Source organism: Pecten maximus, chromosome 2, assembly GCF_902652985.1.
Source record: "Pecten maximus chromosome 2, xPecMax1.1, whole genome shotgun sequence".
In the NCBI taxonomy this organism is placed as follows: Eukaryota; Metazoa; Mollusca; class Bivalvia; order Pectinida; family Pectinidae; genus Pecten; species Pecten maximus.
The window spans coordinates 30801087-30817805 of NC_047016.1; the positions used below are offsets into that span (position 1 = coordinate 30801087).

Below are 16719 nucleotides of genomic sequence, written 5' to 3' on the forward strand. Positions count from 1 at the left end.
AAACGATGTGCTTTTTGTGTGCGTTTAAAGTTGACGATGTTTTGGTCTTACGTAATGGCGGCTATTTACAAACTTGGACATGTCGAATAGGACCCAATGGATTTTAGAAAATACGGATAAATGGCAACAATGTGCATGATCAATAAGACTATATCCCATAAGTTTGATAGTTTTTGGTTAATGTGGTAACTTTTGTAGTGGCCAAAATAAAACGATGTGCTTTCTGTGTGTATTTAAAATGACGATGTTTTGGTCTGACGTAATGGCGGATTAACCAGAACATGTCGAATAAGTTCCAATACTACGATACACACATGCGCATAGCCCGATTTACCTGCGCTCGCGTGTGTTTGATAGGAGACAGGACTCTCTCGATAAGGGATATGCTTGAGTGGTCACGAATAAAGGGAGCCACTATGTGTACGGGGAAATAGCGATGTTACTAATCTCTCTGTATATATGTCTCTGCCTTTATTAGCAGCCTCTATCTTGAACGAAACAATGCAAAATCCAATTGTTAGTGCGTGAGTTAGTAATGAAATATACGTTAGTATTAGTATATATGGCTATGTTCTTGACTGCGCTAGGCCCACAACGCCATCAGAAAAACGATATAAAATTTTACTTCTGTATGTAGTTTTTAAACTTTCCCGCGCTTTTATCTACTAGGGATTTTAAGTACGATATATCTAAATCATTTTAAAAATACCACATGTTTACAATACAGATATATTAAACCTGTTAATTAGATTACTATGTTTTGTAGCTCCATTTTATTTTTAAAATATTATTTTGTATTTATTACCTTTTGCTGCGGGATGTACTTCCGCCATAGCGTTCACGATTTTGCACATCATGCCGGGGGTGACAACGACAACCAAAACGCCCGAAAAGCCTGTAAATGGTGTCACAGAGGAACCAAAGAAAGATCCAGATGTCTTGACATTAGAAGGTTAATTTCACAAGTTCTGTTTACGATTATAAAACGTGGTTGGATTGGTTTAATCCATCAAACTCTAACCTATATCCTACCAAGTACTGTTTCCCTGCTTCTCATTGTTTAAATTAACTTTTATAGTAATCTCTGCGTAGTATAAAACCAGTTAAGCATATTTCCTTACTTCATTGTTATTCACATGGAGGGTCAGTATTAAATCACATTTCATTTTCATCCTTTCTGCCGGTTTCCACCTTTCTAATACCCAACAAGTGTAATTACTATTATGCAAAGCTTGTTGGTTGTATGGACGATGTTTCCCTCTGTACAATAAACTTTGTTTAGAGTGAATTAATTTGATATTTGGAATTTACTGGAACCAACAAATTCCAGACAAAACAATGTTTATAAATTGATAGTTTCAGATCCGTGCTTCAATATTGATGAAAGCAATAACAAAATTCCTTGTGAGTAGGTTTATTTAGCTATCATCTAATTATAACGTTACATTGTAAAACAGAACATGGTAGTGTGTCACCAGATACCTTAAACAAACATATATAGCTATCATACAAGCCACTAGCCGCAAGATAAAACAACATGAAACATATACTGTTGCAGAGAAAAACATGTATTACAAGGCTGGACTCCATTTATATATTACTTTTAATTATTATTTGCAGATATCAGAGAACATGTACGACATATTGAGAAGTCTGTCTCCACCAAGGAGCCTCGGTATGTGTCGCGGGTCATGCGAGGCCTGGTGGGCATTCGTCGGAGACTCAATCCAGCAGTATTGAGAAAACTGCTGAATGGCTACATGGTCAACCAGGTTACCCAAAAGGAAGAACTGATGAAATACTTAGATGAGGTTATTTTTTTTCCCTTTAACATTTCTACTCCCCAATTTTATCAGTAGATGTCAAATTCCCAAAAGTGTCTCTAGCAAATATTTGATAAGGTACACCACTTTTAGCAATAATATAATTTGCAAGTGGTTTTTGTTTACACATGAGTTTAATTTCTAAGAAAATTCAAAGAAGTTCAAGGCAATTATTGACATGTTATAACAACTTGGTCATAATGCAGTGAAACTTCGTTAACTCGAATTCAGAAAACTCGAATACCCCGCTTAACTGGAAGTTCTTTGTCAGTCCCGGTCAAATTCTCTCTTTATCCTAGTAAAAAAAGCTTGGAAAACTCGAATTCGAAAAACTCGGATAATACAAAGTGAAAATTTGGTCCCAACAATAAAAATCCTACATGAAATGATTGAATAACTCGAAGTATCATGTTTGTGTCCAACAACGATCGGTTGTAAACACCGTCATTTTTTCAACATCAAAATTCCATTTGTATCGGCACTACAATTCTACCGATTATTATACACGATTATAAGTGTTTCATAAATTCATGAAAGAAATTGTCGGTGGAATTTTATAACAATAACTGTAGGTGATAAAAGTACTGCTTTACTTATATCAGGTAATTTCCTAAAGCGGTCGCCAATAATAGTACACACGATAGTCAACAACTCATCTACCCGCTCGCTCAAGCGGAACTAATCTCTGACACGCCGTTAAATCTACTGGGCTAATTTTTTTACTGGTGTGGAAATGAAACAGTCACCCTAATTACTTCCGAGGTGTTCAGAGTACGACTGTAATGGTCAGTGTTGTCTATTAAATCGGATAAAACGCCAACTTGGTAACAGTAACATTTTATACGCACATGCGCAGTACCAACTTCCTGTGCTAATACACATAGAAATGGCATGGTTGTCAGTAAAACGTAAGTTGGACTATCAAACAGTATTTTATATGTACAATAATATAAGGTAATGGTTCTGTTACGTTTTACATATAATCTGTGTTAAATTTAAACGGTTATTTGATATAACATTAATAAATTGTTATTTGGTTGAATTCCATTTTATCGTTATTCCTTTTGCAAACATGACATGAACATCAGATCGTTATTGAAGTGACTAAGCGAAAGAAACTTTATTGAGACTGTATATCGGCAAAACTACACCAAACTAACAGTGACAGAACGAAATATTACATATACAATACCATGTATTGACCAGTCTTTACACTGAACTGATGAGCGACAGAGCAGAGTTGTAATGATTATATAATGTCGACAAATATTGACCCAACTTTGCACCAAAAATGACAACTCGCTTTATTTGAAGACTCGGATAACTCGAAGTTTTCTCGTGGTCCCGTCGAGTTGAGTCAACGAAGTTCCACTGTATAATACTCATGCATATAAAAATGATGCCCAGATTTGAGGGAAAAGATTCTCTGGTTGAATAACAGTAGTTTATTAAAGTTCTTGAGATATCGACAATAGTTTTCAGCCAAATGAAAATCAAAGCTAATTAATTATGCATCAGTGATAGTCCAGAACCTAAAATTGCTAGCTAGGCATGCACAAATTCAGGGGTGAACACGTAATTTACACTGAATCATACATATTAAAAATATGATCAGTGCATGTCATATTTTTCTTCATGTTGATAATAACCTACTAATTTATAACAGATGAAATTTATGTTTTCGCATAATGTGAAATTAAGTTTCATGTATTGCATTTTGCATGTTCCTCCACCTCCAAAACCTGACATGCCCTTAAATGACCCTGGTTGTTAATAGGATGTTTAACAAAAACAAACAAACAAACACATTGTATAATTTTACCAAACAGACACTGTTTTTATGAAGAAATGTCTTGGATCCTATGCGTTTGATTACCATAAAACCCCAGACAAGTTTGGTTACCAGTATTATTTGACCATTAATGTTTGAAAATGTTTGCTACTATTGCATGGCACTGGCATATATTGTTCTACCAGGTAGTTTGACATAGTGTTTGGTTGAATATACCAGGTAACCGTTTTAACTTGTAAGTATGATATTAAAATTTTAGCTTCTGTGTTTTAGCCAATGGAATCAGATGGGCCAGACACGCCATTCCGACCCAAGTCAGGTAAAGCTGCCAATGCTGCTTTATTACCAGAAGTAGAGACATATCTTCATCTCCTTATATTGATACATTTGATTGACCTACAGAAATATCCTATGGTAAGTCTGAATCAAGAAGTCATATCACTATTTCTCAGAAATCTGACAGATCAAAACATATGTCATATAGACATGTTCCTTCAATCCCAAAAGTCAAGTTGGATTGGGGGGGGGGGGGGGGGGGAGGTGTCCAAATATTTACTCTCAAGGGTCTACTGGATGCCCTGTAAATAATATCTAGTTTTATAAATGTTTGGGTCACCATTAACTAGATATCTATAATAAATTCAACCTGTTGGAAACATCTTGTTGGCTGGAAATTTTGAGTTGCAGTTTGTTTACAAAATGCTTTAGGAAAATTTCATGATTTTGAATGTTTCACGTATGTTCTGAATTATGGAGGAAAGCATTAGAATTTGACTTTTATATCAGGAAATTATTCCAAGGTTTGATAAAATGTAAATATTTTTTTGGTTTCTGAAGATTTTTGAAATGTATGATGATTGTTGATTATTTAACTTGGATAAATTCAAAATATACTAAAGTAACATTGATGCAAAATCTTTATCTTTTTCAAAATACATAATTATGTACCAGTATTAAAAAAACCATATTTGAACGATGCTTATTTTAGACAAAAATCTTGTTAAGAAGCCTTCTTATTTCTTGAATACTGGTATCATCATGACATGGATAATTTGATCATCACACTAATTTCTGCCTTTATTCCTGGTAGGCTGTGACATGTGCAGAGTTGTTGATGTCAAAGATTGCGCTGCAAAACAGGCGTAGTCTCAACATGCTAGCGGCTAAATGCTACTTCTATTATTCTCGAGCTTATGAACTTACAAAACAATTGGACAAAATCCGATCGTAAGTATTTTTTGAGACAAAAGTGACATATAATGTGTAGCATCTTTGTTTAATGAGAAAGCTGACTATGTTTTAAAGCTAATACTGTTAAGTCATAAGTTGATATATATTTAAACAAATGACAACATCCTACAGGAAATGTTAGATATTTTTCCTGCATTTTTAGCCACCATCATCGTGAGATCATTTCTCAACATTACACACCATATGTTTTTTGTCTGAATTGAAAAAAAACTACTTTATATTGTGTATTTAGCTGAAGGTCATGAAACACATTGATGAACTAAAAAAAACTGGCATGGGAAATTTTTATCGTTCCACTGTAATATATTTATGGGATATCAATTATGTACATTATCATTGAAATTTATTTATAGAAAATTTTGTAAAATGAGATATACGATAACTGAAAATTATATTTGAAAAGCCTCCCATTTCCAAACAACAGTACAGGAGTTGTTGACAACATGCTACATGTTACTGTATCACTTGTTTGTCCAGTTTCTTACACGCCCGACTGCGGACTGCAACCCTGAGATCAGACTACGAGGGGCAAGCCTCCCTCCTCAACCTCCTTCTAAGGAACTACCTCCAGTTCAATCTTATAGAGCAGGCTGACAAGCTGGTATCTAAGTCCACCTTTCCTGAGAGTGCATCTAACAATGAGTGGGCTAGACATCTGTACTATTTAGGTAATGTGTCTCTTATGTTGGAATGAAAAATCTACTAAATTTTGAAATCATCAGTAGGAAGCAATATTAAATATATCACCTGAAGAGTGTGTTTGTTACACCTTGTGTTTTAATATCAGAAAATCAACTTAAAAAATAATTTATAATAAATGATAATTTAATACTAATTTATGAATTGCACTTAATTTTAACAAGATAGATTTATAGAAAAAAATAAAAGATCAAAATCTTTCTCTCTTGTTTCATTGACATCTTTCAAATTATGTTTGCTTATCTTTTCTAGATCTAGCAAGAATAAACAAGCTTGTCTAATTAAAATCTTATTTCATTTACTATCTTATTAAATACCATTCTCTTATCTCACTCTAGTGAATTCCTGTCGGAATATATCAAAAATGATATTACTACAAATTTACTTTCTCGTCTTGTTTAATGGAGAAAGTTATATATGATCTTCTCATTGAAGGAAATATGTTATTTTTGGGAAAATTATTGATACAAAGCATTTTGTTTACATAGATGAAGTCTTTCTGTCTAACCAGCTTTTTAGGAAACAGATTTTAATTAAGCATTACACTGCCATTTTGGGGAAATATATATCGATGTAAGATAATCACATACTAATATCAAAGGAATAATTGTGATGATGGTGTCTTTGTTTTCAGGAAGAATAAAATCTGCTCAGCTTGAATATTCAGAGGCTCACAAATATTTGCTACAGGCCTTAAGGAAAGCCCCTCAACATAGTGCAGTGGGCTTCAAACAGACAGTAAGTTGTACTCATGTCCTCAAAAATTATACTGAGTGGATATGTTTTAACTGCATGTCTAGATCTGACACTTTGTGGATATGTTTTAATTCATGTCTGATACTTAGCAGAATTGTTTTGCTGATACTTGGTGGATACATTTTAATGCATATCTAACACTGAGTTGATATGTTTTAATGCATTAATGCATGTCTGACACTTTGTGGATATGTTTTAATGCATGTCATATACTTAGTGCATCTATTTGGGAGGAAACAACTGAAAAGGAATTGTGTTTTGACAAGTGGCCTTGGGCTTCCTAGATATGACTTGCAGTTTGAGGTTTTGGTGGTTTTTTTTTTGGATATGTTTAGTTTACCGAAGTCATAAATGTACTGTGGTCTTTCATCATGAGCTAAATGAAGTCATTATCATGAAAATACTAAAGATAGTTCATTGTTGCTTTCATATGTACAGCATCACTAGGCAATGTGCTATTGTTTGTCTTGTGATGAAAAGAAAATCAAACTAAGGTGTTATTTTTCTGCCAGCAGCGACATTGTCATCCACATTACATTTTAAAGATCCATTGCTCTAACCTTTATATTTATAGTTAGATCAGAATTGCATTACATTACTTAACTGAAAGTTTGGTAGTACATTTTGCCTTTGAAAAAAAATGAGGGGGAAAATTATGATGAATTCAGGTAAATTCTTGAGTTTGCCTTACCTTGCTAACAAAGCTGTTTTCTTAGAAATGTTACTTGTATGTTCAATTGCAGTATTCTTGAAACTATTCATTTAAGTGAATATAAAATCAATTATAAATCAAACATTGGCTGTCTGATCATTTCTCCGTATTTATTTTATTTAAAAGCTGAAGTGAGAATAAGACTTGTGATTTGATTGACAGGTACAGAGACTGGCTATCACGGTAGAGCTGTTGTTGGGAGATATACCAGACAGACATGTGTTCAGACAGAAGTCGATGAGGAAGACCCTGGCCCCATACTTCCAACTTACCCAGGGTATGTGTCACTCCAGGAAGTCTGTGGTTCTTAACTAAATTCCCCCAGCATAGACATCACTCCTGGAAGTCTGTGGTTCTTAACTAAATTCCCCCAGCATAGACATCACTCCTGGAAGTCTGTGGTTCTTAACTAAATTCCCCCAGTATAGACATCACTCCTGGAAGTCTGTGGTTCTTAACTAAATTCCCCCACCATAGACATCACTCCTGGAAGTCCGTGGTTGTTAACTAGATTCCTCCAGCATAGACATCACTCCTTGAAGTTTGTGGTTCTTAACTAAATTCCCTCAGTATAGACATTACTCCTGGAAGTCTGTGGTTCTTAACTAAATTCCTCCAGCATAGACATCACTCCTGGAAGTCTGTGGTTCTTAACTAAATTCCTCCAGTATAGACATTACTCCTGGAAGTCTGTGGTTCTTAACTAAATTCCTCCAGTATAGACATTACTCCTGGAAGTTTGTGGTTCTTAACTAAATTCCTCCAGCATAGACATCACTCCTGGAAGTTTGTGGTTCTTAACTAAATTCCTCCAGTATAGACATCACTTCTGGAAGTTTGTGGTTCTTAACTAAATTCCTCCAGCATAGACATCACTCCTGGAAGTTTGTGGTTCTTAACTAAATTTCTCCAGTATAGACATCACTCCTGGAAGTCTGTGGTTCTTAACTAAATTCCTCCAGTATAGACATCACTCCTGGAAGTCTGTGGTTCTTAACTAAATTCCCCCACCATAGACATCACTCCTGGAAGGTTTAGTTAGCTGTACTATATGTTATTTAACATCTGGTCTTCAATCTAAATACACTAGATAAAAAGTTTACTTACTGTATAAAAACATCCTAGTATTATGGTTATATTGAAAATGAAATATCAAGAAAAATACACTAATATGCTGTTTTGTTACAGGTTTAAAATCAGAAAGTCAGAATGGCTATAGCAGATTATAACTCTTTTATGTCATCACCACAAAGTGGTCAGAGCCACAAGTGGTACAAGCCATAAAGTAGTACTCTTCGTCTAACACAAATTTAGGCTAAGATGTTTTGCAGAGTTTGTAATACACCCTTAATAATCATAAGTGTCAGTTAGGATGCTGATTGATTTTCTTGAAAGATCCCTCATCCCCCATTTTTGATAGGTTAGTGATTATAGCTAATTGGTTGTTTGGTTGTTAGTTTTATTTCAATCAAACCAAAAGTGGGATCAATTTACAAACTCATTTCTAGTAACATGAATGTTTATTGCATTTTTGCCAGTGAAATATAGAGATTTATCAAACTAATAAAACTTATATTTTCACTGCAGCGATGAGATTTTGAGATAAGATTTTGCAGTGAAAATATTAGTTTTGCAGTGAAAATATCAGTTTTCCGTTTTTGACCGATCAGAGCGGACCTTTGTATTCACCTCGTTGAAACTTGCTGATTTTTACAATCGAAGCGGAGATAGATAAATTGGTTATTTTGCTGTATTTCTGAAATATTCTGACTAGTTTTTGACTTAATACTCACTTGACGTTAGCAATTCATGCACAGATTCTCCAATAACAGCAGAAAACACATAAAATGCGCTGATCAGTCCTGTCAAAATGTCGCCGTCAAGTTGACGTGGAGTAACGTCACAAACAGTTGACGTCATAACTGATTCCCGCACTTTTTCACTATTAATTTTTCGATGTTTTTAATTTTGTTTTTAAGTTTATGAAATGCAATAAAAAGAAAATTGAATGGTTTCCAGTTGAATATAACATATATTTCACTTGTATATATTTCGATATTCTGTCATACTCGTGAAATATATGTTGTATTAAACTGGAAACCATTCAATATCCTCTATATATTTCATTTTGTTGAATTTTTATGTTTTTAATACATTTGGCAGCTGTGAGAACGGGTAACCTGGCCAAGTTTAACGAGACGCTACACAAATTTGGCTCCAAGTTCCAGGCCGAGGATACCTACACACTTATCATCCGTCTACGTCATAATGTCATCAAGACCGGCGTAAGGATGATTAACCAGTCTTACTCCAAGATCTCGCTGATGGACATCGCACAGAAACTGATGCTGGATAGTCCAGAGGATGCGGAGTATATTGTAGCTAAGGTATTCAAAGAACACTGTATAGATATTTCTGAACATCCACAATCATCAACCCCAAAAAGAATCCCTGATACAAAGTCTTTCATGTTTGAATCAGCTTTATATAATTTCTACTTTCCTTGACAAAATTTATTGTTATTGTTCAGCTCTGATAATTTAAGGTAAGCTGATTTTAATGTAACACTGAACCAGACATTTAAACATGTTTATTACACTTCAGAAACCTTTTCTGCAGGACCTAAATATTCTGCAGATTTTATTTTCACATTTTCTTCTTTTTTTTTTCTCTCTTTTTTTTTTGCAATTTTCAAAGATAGAATATAATCATGAATGAATAGATATTTTGCAAAATTAGTATAAAAATAGTCTGTTTCATAATTTCCATGAAAGGCCATGTGTGTCTGTTTTATTTATAGTGCAGTGTGTGGAGCAGAATATTTAGGTTATGTAACAAGTTTTAGTCCCAAACAGGTGTATCAGTAAATTGGATGTGAATGTGACTAAGCTTGACATTTAAATCTGTATACAGGCTATCCGGGACGGAGTTATAGAGGCCACTATTGATCATGAACAAGGCTATGTTCAGTCCAAAGAGACGAGTGACATCTACACAACTAAGGAACCTATGGCAGCATTTCACCAGCGTATCAGCTTCTGTCTGGATATTCATAATTCTTCTGTTAAGGTATAAACAGCCATTATCAAAGTGTCATTATCATCAATGTTTCTCAGAAAGTACAAGTACTCTTCCACAAAAACCAGAGAGTAAAAGTCTTGCTGCAGAAACCAGTTGTACATTTAGAACATATGTGTCCCAAAATAAGTTTTAACTTGGGTCAAACCTGATCGGAAAAAAATCTTCAATAATTTTCAGATCGACTTTAAATTTCCTACAAACCTTCAAAAACGGAAGTCTTAAAACAAATGATAGGCTATTGGCCCATTCAATCAGAACTTTTTCTTCTTCAATTGTTTATTTTTTGGACATCGTCATTTATAGAGTCAAAGCATAGACAGTGAAAAATACAGATTTGCCGATTTTAAGATGTCGTTTATTTGCACAAAATTTGTACTTCTTCGAATATGTAAAGAAATTGGTTTCTTCCTAGATTGTATCCACATCCTACCTGAATAAAGGGAGGTCACTCATGTATTGACACAAAATATCAATGTCAGTTAAAGAAATTTCCCAACTTGGTAGTATGAGAAGCCTTTGATGATTGTATTTTACCAATGGCCATTTTGGGGCCGCGGTGGCCGAGTGGTTAAGGTGTACCGACACTTTATCACTAGCCCTCCACCACTGGGTTGCGAGTTCGAAACCTACGTGGGGCAGTTGCCAGGTACTGACTGTAGGCCGGTGGTTTTTCTCCGAGTACTCCGGCTCTCCTCCACCTCCAAAACCTGGCACGTCCTTAAATGACCCTGGCTGTTAATAGGACGTTAAACAAAATAAACCAAACCAATGGCCATTAGATTTTAATTCTCGCATTTTGATAGTTTTATAACAACTCTTGTCAAAGTGTAATGACACTCCCTCTGATTTGAAAGGTGATTCTGATTTTAATGTATTTTCAATTCGCAGGCCATGAGATTTCCACCAAAATCATACAATAAGGATTTAGAATCAGCTGAGGTAAGTAAGCTGGGAAAATATTCCTTTGAAACTGTTACAATACATCTATATAAACATAAAACCTTGGTTTGATAATTAAAGGGGATTATTTAACATGTTATAAAGAAAAATATGAAAAGAAATTCAAACAAATTAATTTTTTATCTTTGAAGTTATGGAGGATTTGTTGATAACTTCTCAGCTTTTGTATTAATTATAGGAGAGACAGAAAGATTTGTTGTTTAGCACTTTACTGTGAATACTTTATTACAGGAGAGACGGGAGCGTGAACAACAAGAACTAGAAAGTGCCAAGGAGATAGCGGACGAGGACTTTGACGGGTTTCCGTAGATTGTGATAGACTTGTGTGTTAGAGACTTGTCTGGCTTTGTTAGGTCTCCCTGTCACAGTGACATCAAGTTTTTAACTGACAAACCATTGATGATATTGTTTCAAAAAGACCTAACTCGTTGGTGATTCACTGGTGTTGTATCTATTAACTCAAAAATTGGCATTTAACTTCACTGCCATGTAAGTCATCATTTGTCAGTATGCTAATTATTTTGTTTTGAAATGACAAAAGAAGATTTATACATGGACACTTTTGAGCATTGTATGCTGAATTAAGTGAATATGTGCTGTTATAAGAGGAAATATAGTGAATATTGGTAAAATATTTCACACAGATTAAGTACTGATAAGTTAGAAGCTTTGATCAGACAATGGTCAGAGGAAGCCAGTACAGTATAGTGCTATTTATGCCACAATGCATGATAATTCTAAGAGTATTATCGTGCATTGTGATACAGTTCACCAGGTTTTAAGTATTTTCATGATTCCTATGATGTACTATAGAATTTCTTAATAATGCTATTACTTAGTAAAAGAAATGGAGACATCATAAAGATCTGGATGCAGGGTCACATTTTCATAACCTTCATTGCTATGATAAGCACTCTATGGATTTCAATTGACATTAATCAATTTGATATGGTAAAAAGATCCTCATTTTTGTCGACAGGAAACTTTAAATTCAAAAGTAAATCTGTCAGAAAATACAAGATTAAGGAACAAAAAAGAATTTTAAGGGATGTTGTATATAATTCAAAGTTGTCGGTTCGATATGAAACATTAAATCTGATTCATTACTACAATTGTAGTTACACAATGAGAGATATTAACTTGACATTATTCTCAAAGATAAAGATTCTGCATCTCTCCATGGAGTATGAATAAAGATGTCATCAACAACTGATGCTGCAGTAACAAGGTTATTAAAGAGGTTACTTGTTCTTGGATGGGTGTAGATGAATGTATTTGTGTTCTTCGTAAGGTTTTCGAGAGATTTCCAAGAATTATAGACTACATACAATTTATAATAAATATGTTCAAAATACTTTCTGTGTTGTGGTTTTGTCTTTGCATTCTTTCAGTTATAAATACAGTAAATATTGTTGATATTTACCAATCATGGACCTTTGGCTAGATTAATATGGTGTTATACTAACCTGGTAGAATGATTGAGGGCGAAGCAAGAGGTCAATGTATTAAATTCTAACAGGTCGATACAACACCACATTGACCAAATTTTTACATTGGATATGATAATTGTTAGGTTGGAATTGCATTTTATTAGGTCACCTGAGACGAAGTCTCAAGTGACCTATTCTAATCGCCTTTTGTCCGTCGTCGTCCGTCGTGCGTCCGTAAACTTTTTACATTTTCGACTTCTTCTCCAAAACCACTTAACAAAATTCAATGAAATTTGGCAGAAAGTTTCTATGGCTGAAGGTCAACCAAAAAATTGTGAATTATATGATCCCCACCCCCCAGGGGCCTGAGGGGTGGGGCCAAAAAGGGTCAAATTGACTAAAACTTCAAAAATCTTCTTCTCTACTCTCAGATATGGTGGAGTCAAACACTCTTTATAGATAAAAGGGTCTTAAGGTGCTTTACCAAAATTGTGAATTGCATGACCCTGGGGTCTCACGTTTGCCCCTGGGGAGGGGGTAAACTTTACTATAGTTTATATAGGGAAATCACATTTTTGACTATTATTTGTTGGATTTGTATTGGAATTCATTCTAACTTGGTTCAAATTATCAGCATGGGATGACAGTTTGATGGTATGTACATGTTGGCCCTGGTTGACCCCCAGGGGCTGGTGGGCGGGCCAAAAAGGGTCAAATTGACTGAAATTTCAAAAATCTTCTTCTCTACTCTCAGATATGGTAGAATCAAATACTCTTCATAGATGGAAGGGTCTTAAGGTGCTTTACCAAAATTGTGAATTTCATGACCCTGGGGTCTTGCGTTTGCCCCTGGGGAGGGGGTAAACTTTACTATAGTTTATATAGGGAAATCACATTTTTGACTATTATTTGTTGGATTTGTATTGGAATTCATTCTAACTTGGTTCAAATTATCAGCATGGGATGACAGTTTGATGGTATGTACATGTTGGCCCTGGTTGACCCCCAGGGGCTGGTGGGCGGGGCCAAAAAGGGTCAAATTGACTGAAATTTCAAAAATCTTCTTCTCTACTCTCAGATATGTTAGAATCAAATACTCTTCATAGATGGAAGGCTCTTCAGGTGCTTTACCAAAATTGTGAATTTCATGACCCTGGGGTCTCACGTTTGCTCCTGGGTAGGGGGTAAACTTTACTATAGTTTATATAGGGAAATCACATTTTTGACTATTATTTGTTGGATTTGTATTGGAATTCATTCTAACTTGTATCAAATTATCAGCATGGGATGACAGTTTGATGGTATGTACATGTTGGCCCTAGTTGACCCCCAGGGGCTGGTGGGCGGGGCCAAAAAGGGTCAAATTGACTGAAATTTCAAAAATCTTCTTATCTACTATGTGTTAGAATCAAATACTCTTCATAGACTGACCCCATTAGGACTGATGGGTGGGGCCAAAAAGGGTCAATTTAGTTGGCCGAAATATTTCAAATCTCAGGTGACCGTTAAGGCCCTTTGGGCCTCTTGTTTATCTTGATAACAGGAAATTTACACTGGGGCATTAATTCTGACAATACAATGATTATGACTAGGTGTTTCTGAAAATAGAAACATCAGGTACATATCGCAAAATAATGACCTCTACATGACCATGTTTTAGCCAATGGGTATTGAGAAAAATCGTATCATATCTAATATAAATGGTTATTACAGCAATGACAGACTACTTGTCAATCATAAGTATGGTACCCATGCTTAGGATATACAGACAGATATTGGATGTAAATGACATTGCACAGTTTTTGCCTTACTACATATTTGTAGAGTAGCATAAACTTAATTTTTAGGAATTGACCTTGAATGACCCCAACATTTTGCTGAATAATTACCAAATTTACCTTTAAAAGAAATTATCTGCCAATAGCTGATTTGATCTACTTTGACTGAAATAGAAGGAAAATGGAGATGGATTGACTTTTGACCAAAGATATAGTCTTTAGAAGGTTGGGGAATATAATGTATTGAAGAGCGACATTGAATTATCAACAAGAACAACTAATGCATCCCCAACCAGCTGAAAGTTTTGTGAAGTGCAGATCAAAAAGTGGGAATGAAATAGTTGTCGGTGTACAGGTAGATAGATGGATGTGATAACTTGTTACACTCTACACAGATACAGGCCAACCTTCCAGTCCTATGGTCAATACATATATATGAAGATACATGGAAATATCACTGGGTTAGGATTTAGTTATCAACCTGACAAGATTCCACCCTCGCTTGCTCTATGTATGACTACATTGTGAATAAGTTTTTTGCCTTGGTTGTATATATCCAACGGCAATAAATACTCAAAATGAAAAATGTGCTTAAATTATTTTGAGAACCTCAATATATAATAAACATTTGGTGACATTTTAGAAGGAAGTACTGACATCAACTGTGATGGATTTTTTCTAATTTAATTGTTTGTGTTAACCTTGTTATCTCCCTTGGATTGCAGTCCAGTCTGACATAGTTCTATATGAACGGAAACTGTATAGCCGCAACCATATGTTGTTTAAATGATAATTGCCCGGAATTGTTTTTTCTTATTGCGAAACTATCGTATTTATTTATTGTTTTTTTGTCAAAAAGATAAACAATAAAAATGCGTAATTTTGTACCTCAATTCTACTTTTGGCCAAACGCATTCGTTATTCAGGAAAAATCTCTTCGCATTTAGTACAAACTTAACATTGACAGGGACGTACCTGGAATTAATATCAGTCTCCACAGCCTCATTCACGCCACTACATGCGGCTTGGATAAAAGTGTGTGACCCAAGGCAAGTGGTCAGAATTTTGAAACCTGCTATTATGGTCAGTTTTAGCGGACAAGTGGGATAAGGCTCTTCAATACATGTACTGGACGTTGTCTTCATCACTTGAACACGCTATTTACGTATAAAAGACGTAACAAAAATGTATTTAATATAATTCTTGGAACGACAAGCAGTAATATTGTTAGATTCGAGAAAATTGAGAAAGAGAGTCCAAACCTTCCATATTCTTAATTCGGACACCTCCAGAAAGATCAATTAATCTTCGGACATGATAATTCTCTATTTAAAAAAAACAACGTATTTAGTTTAAGTTAATATGACAGAGTACTGATGTATAGATAGGAATGTCGTCACTGGTGATAGCTAAACCCGAAATGCAACCCGAAATGGAATCGTCGCTGGTCGGAATGCAAGTACTAGTCCAACCATATGGAAAATAGCACGTTACGAAGTGGATGCGTGCTGTTTTGACGTTTAGTTTATTTTGTTTAACGTCATAATAACAGCCAGGGTTTCGGCGAATGCACTAAAAACGTCAGAATTGTAAGACAGTTTTGTCCTTCAAGAATGGAGCAAAGAACGGTAAGGATTATCAGACACGGCATGATGTGACAATCGATATAGCTAATGACGCGACTGTACATGTGATGATGGGAATGCGTCAAGGTCGAGATGGGTGACAATGAATTGCGCGAGAGAAATATAAGGGTGTGGTGTGAGGAACTATAATACTCTCAGTCTGAGCCGAAGGTTTCTGGTCGGCCTTTTGGAAATCTGATACGGGCCGGCTCGGAAAACTTCTGAATACTGTCATTATTACACGATCACAAATAAGTACACCAATTAAGAGTATGATATAAGTAATACCTACATCTATTTACCCGTTAATCGACCTCCTCCACCATACTGATGATTATGGTGGTATGTTGTACGGGGAGGGAGGGATAGACCTGGTATTGAGCACATTAACCCGATATTTTGTCACGGTCTACGTCTATTTTGGACCTTCCCGGAGTGCACAGCACATTTTCAGATGTTTTGGAGGGGTAAGATTAAAATTCGGTAAAAATGACACCCCGTGCTCCTTATAATGAACACCCGGAGTGTCGTTTTTACCGAATTTGAGTCTAGCCCCCCCCCCCCCCTGATTCTACTATTCTTTAATACCAATATGTCACATTGACGTACATGAGGTAGGCGTAGCGATACAATTAATTGAAAAAACATGCAAAATTTTCACAAAATTTAAAATATATGCAACATTGTACATTGTCAACTTGTCACAACAGTCTGTGCTGTCTGACATGTTAGTGAAAACTAGCTGTTCTTTACCGTGCTCTTTACTGTACCATATCTAATTTATGAACGTGAAGTTTGTTCTTTAATTGTTT

At 35.2% G+C, this 16719-nt stretch overlaps 1 protein-coding gene across 1 annotated transcript; it reads left to right on the top strand.

Annotated features, from left to right (window-relative positions):
- Positions 1 to 829: 829 nt before the first annotated feature.
- On the top strand, positions 830 to 12429 carry LOC117321767 (26S proteasome non-ATPase regulatory subunit 3-like). The gene is made up of 11 exons (XM_033876287.1): positions 830 to 952; positions 1621 to 1811; positions 3889 to 4029; positions 4706 to 4842; positions 5344 to 5534; positions 6200 to 6303; positions 7196 to 7310; positions 9197 to 9420; positions 9947 to 10102; positions 11003 to 11053; positions 11306 to 12429. The coding sequence occupies exons 1-11, from the start codon at positions 856 to 858 to the stop codon at positions 11381 to 11383; spliced, it is 1485 nt and encodes a 494-aa protein (XP_033732178.1). The 5' UTR covers positions 830 to 855; the 3' UTR covers positions 11384 to 12429.
- The last annotated feature ends 4290 nt before the right edge of the window (positions 12430 to 16719 follow it).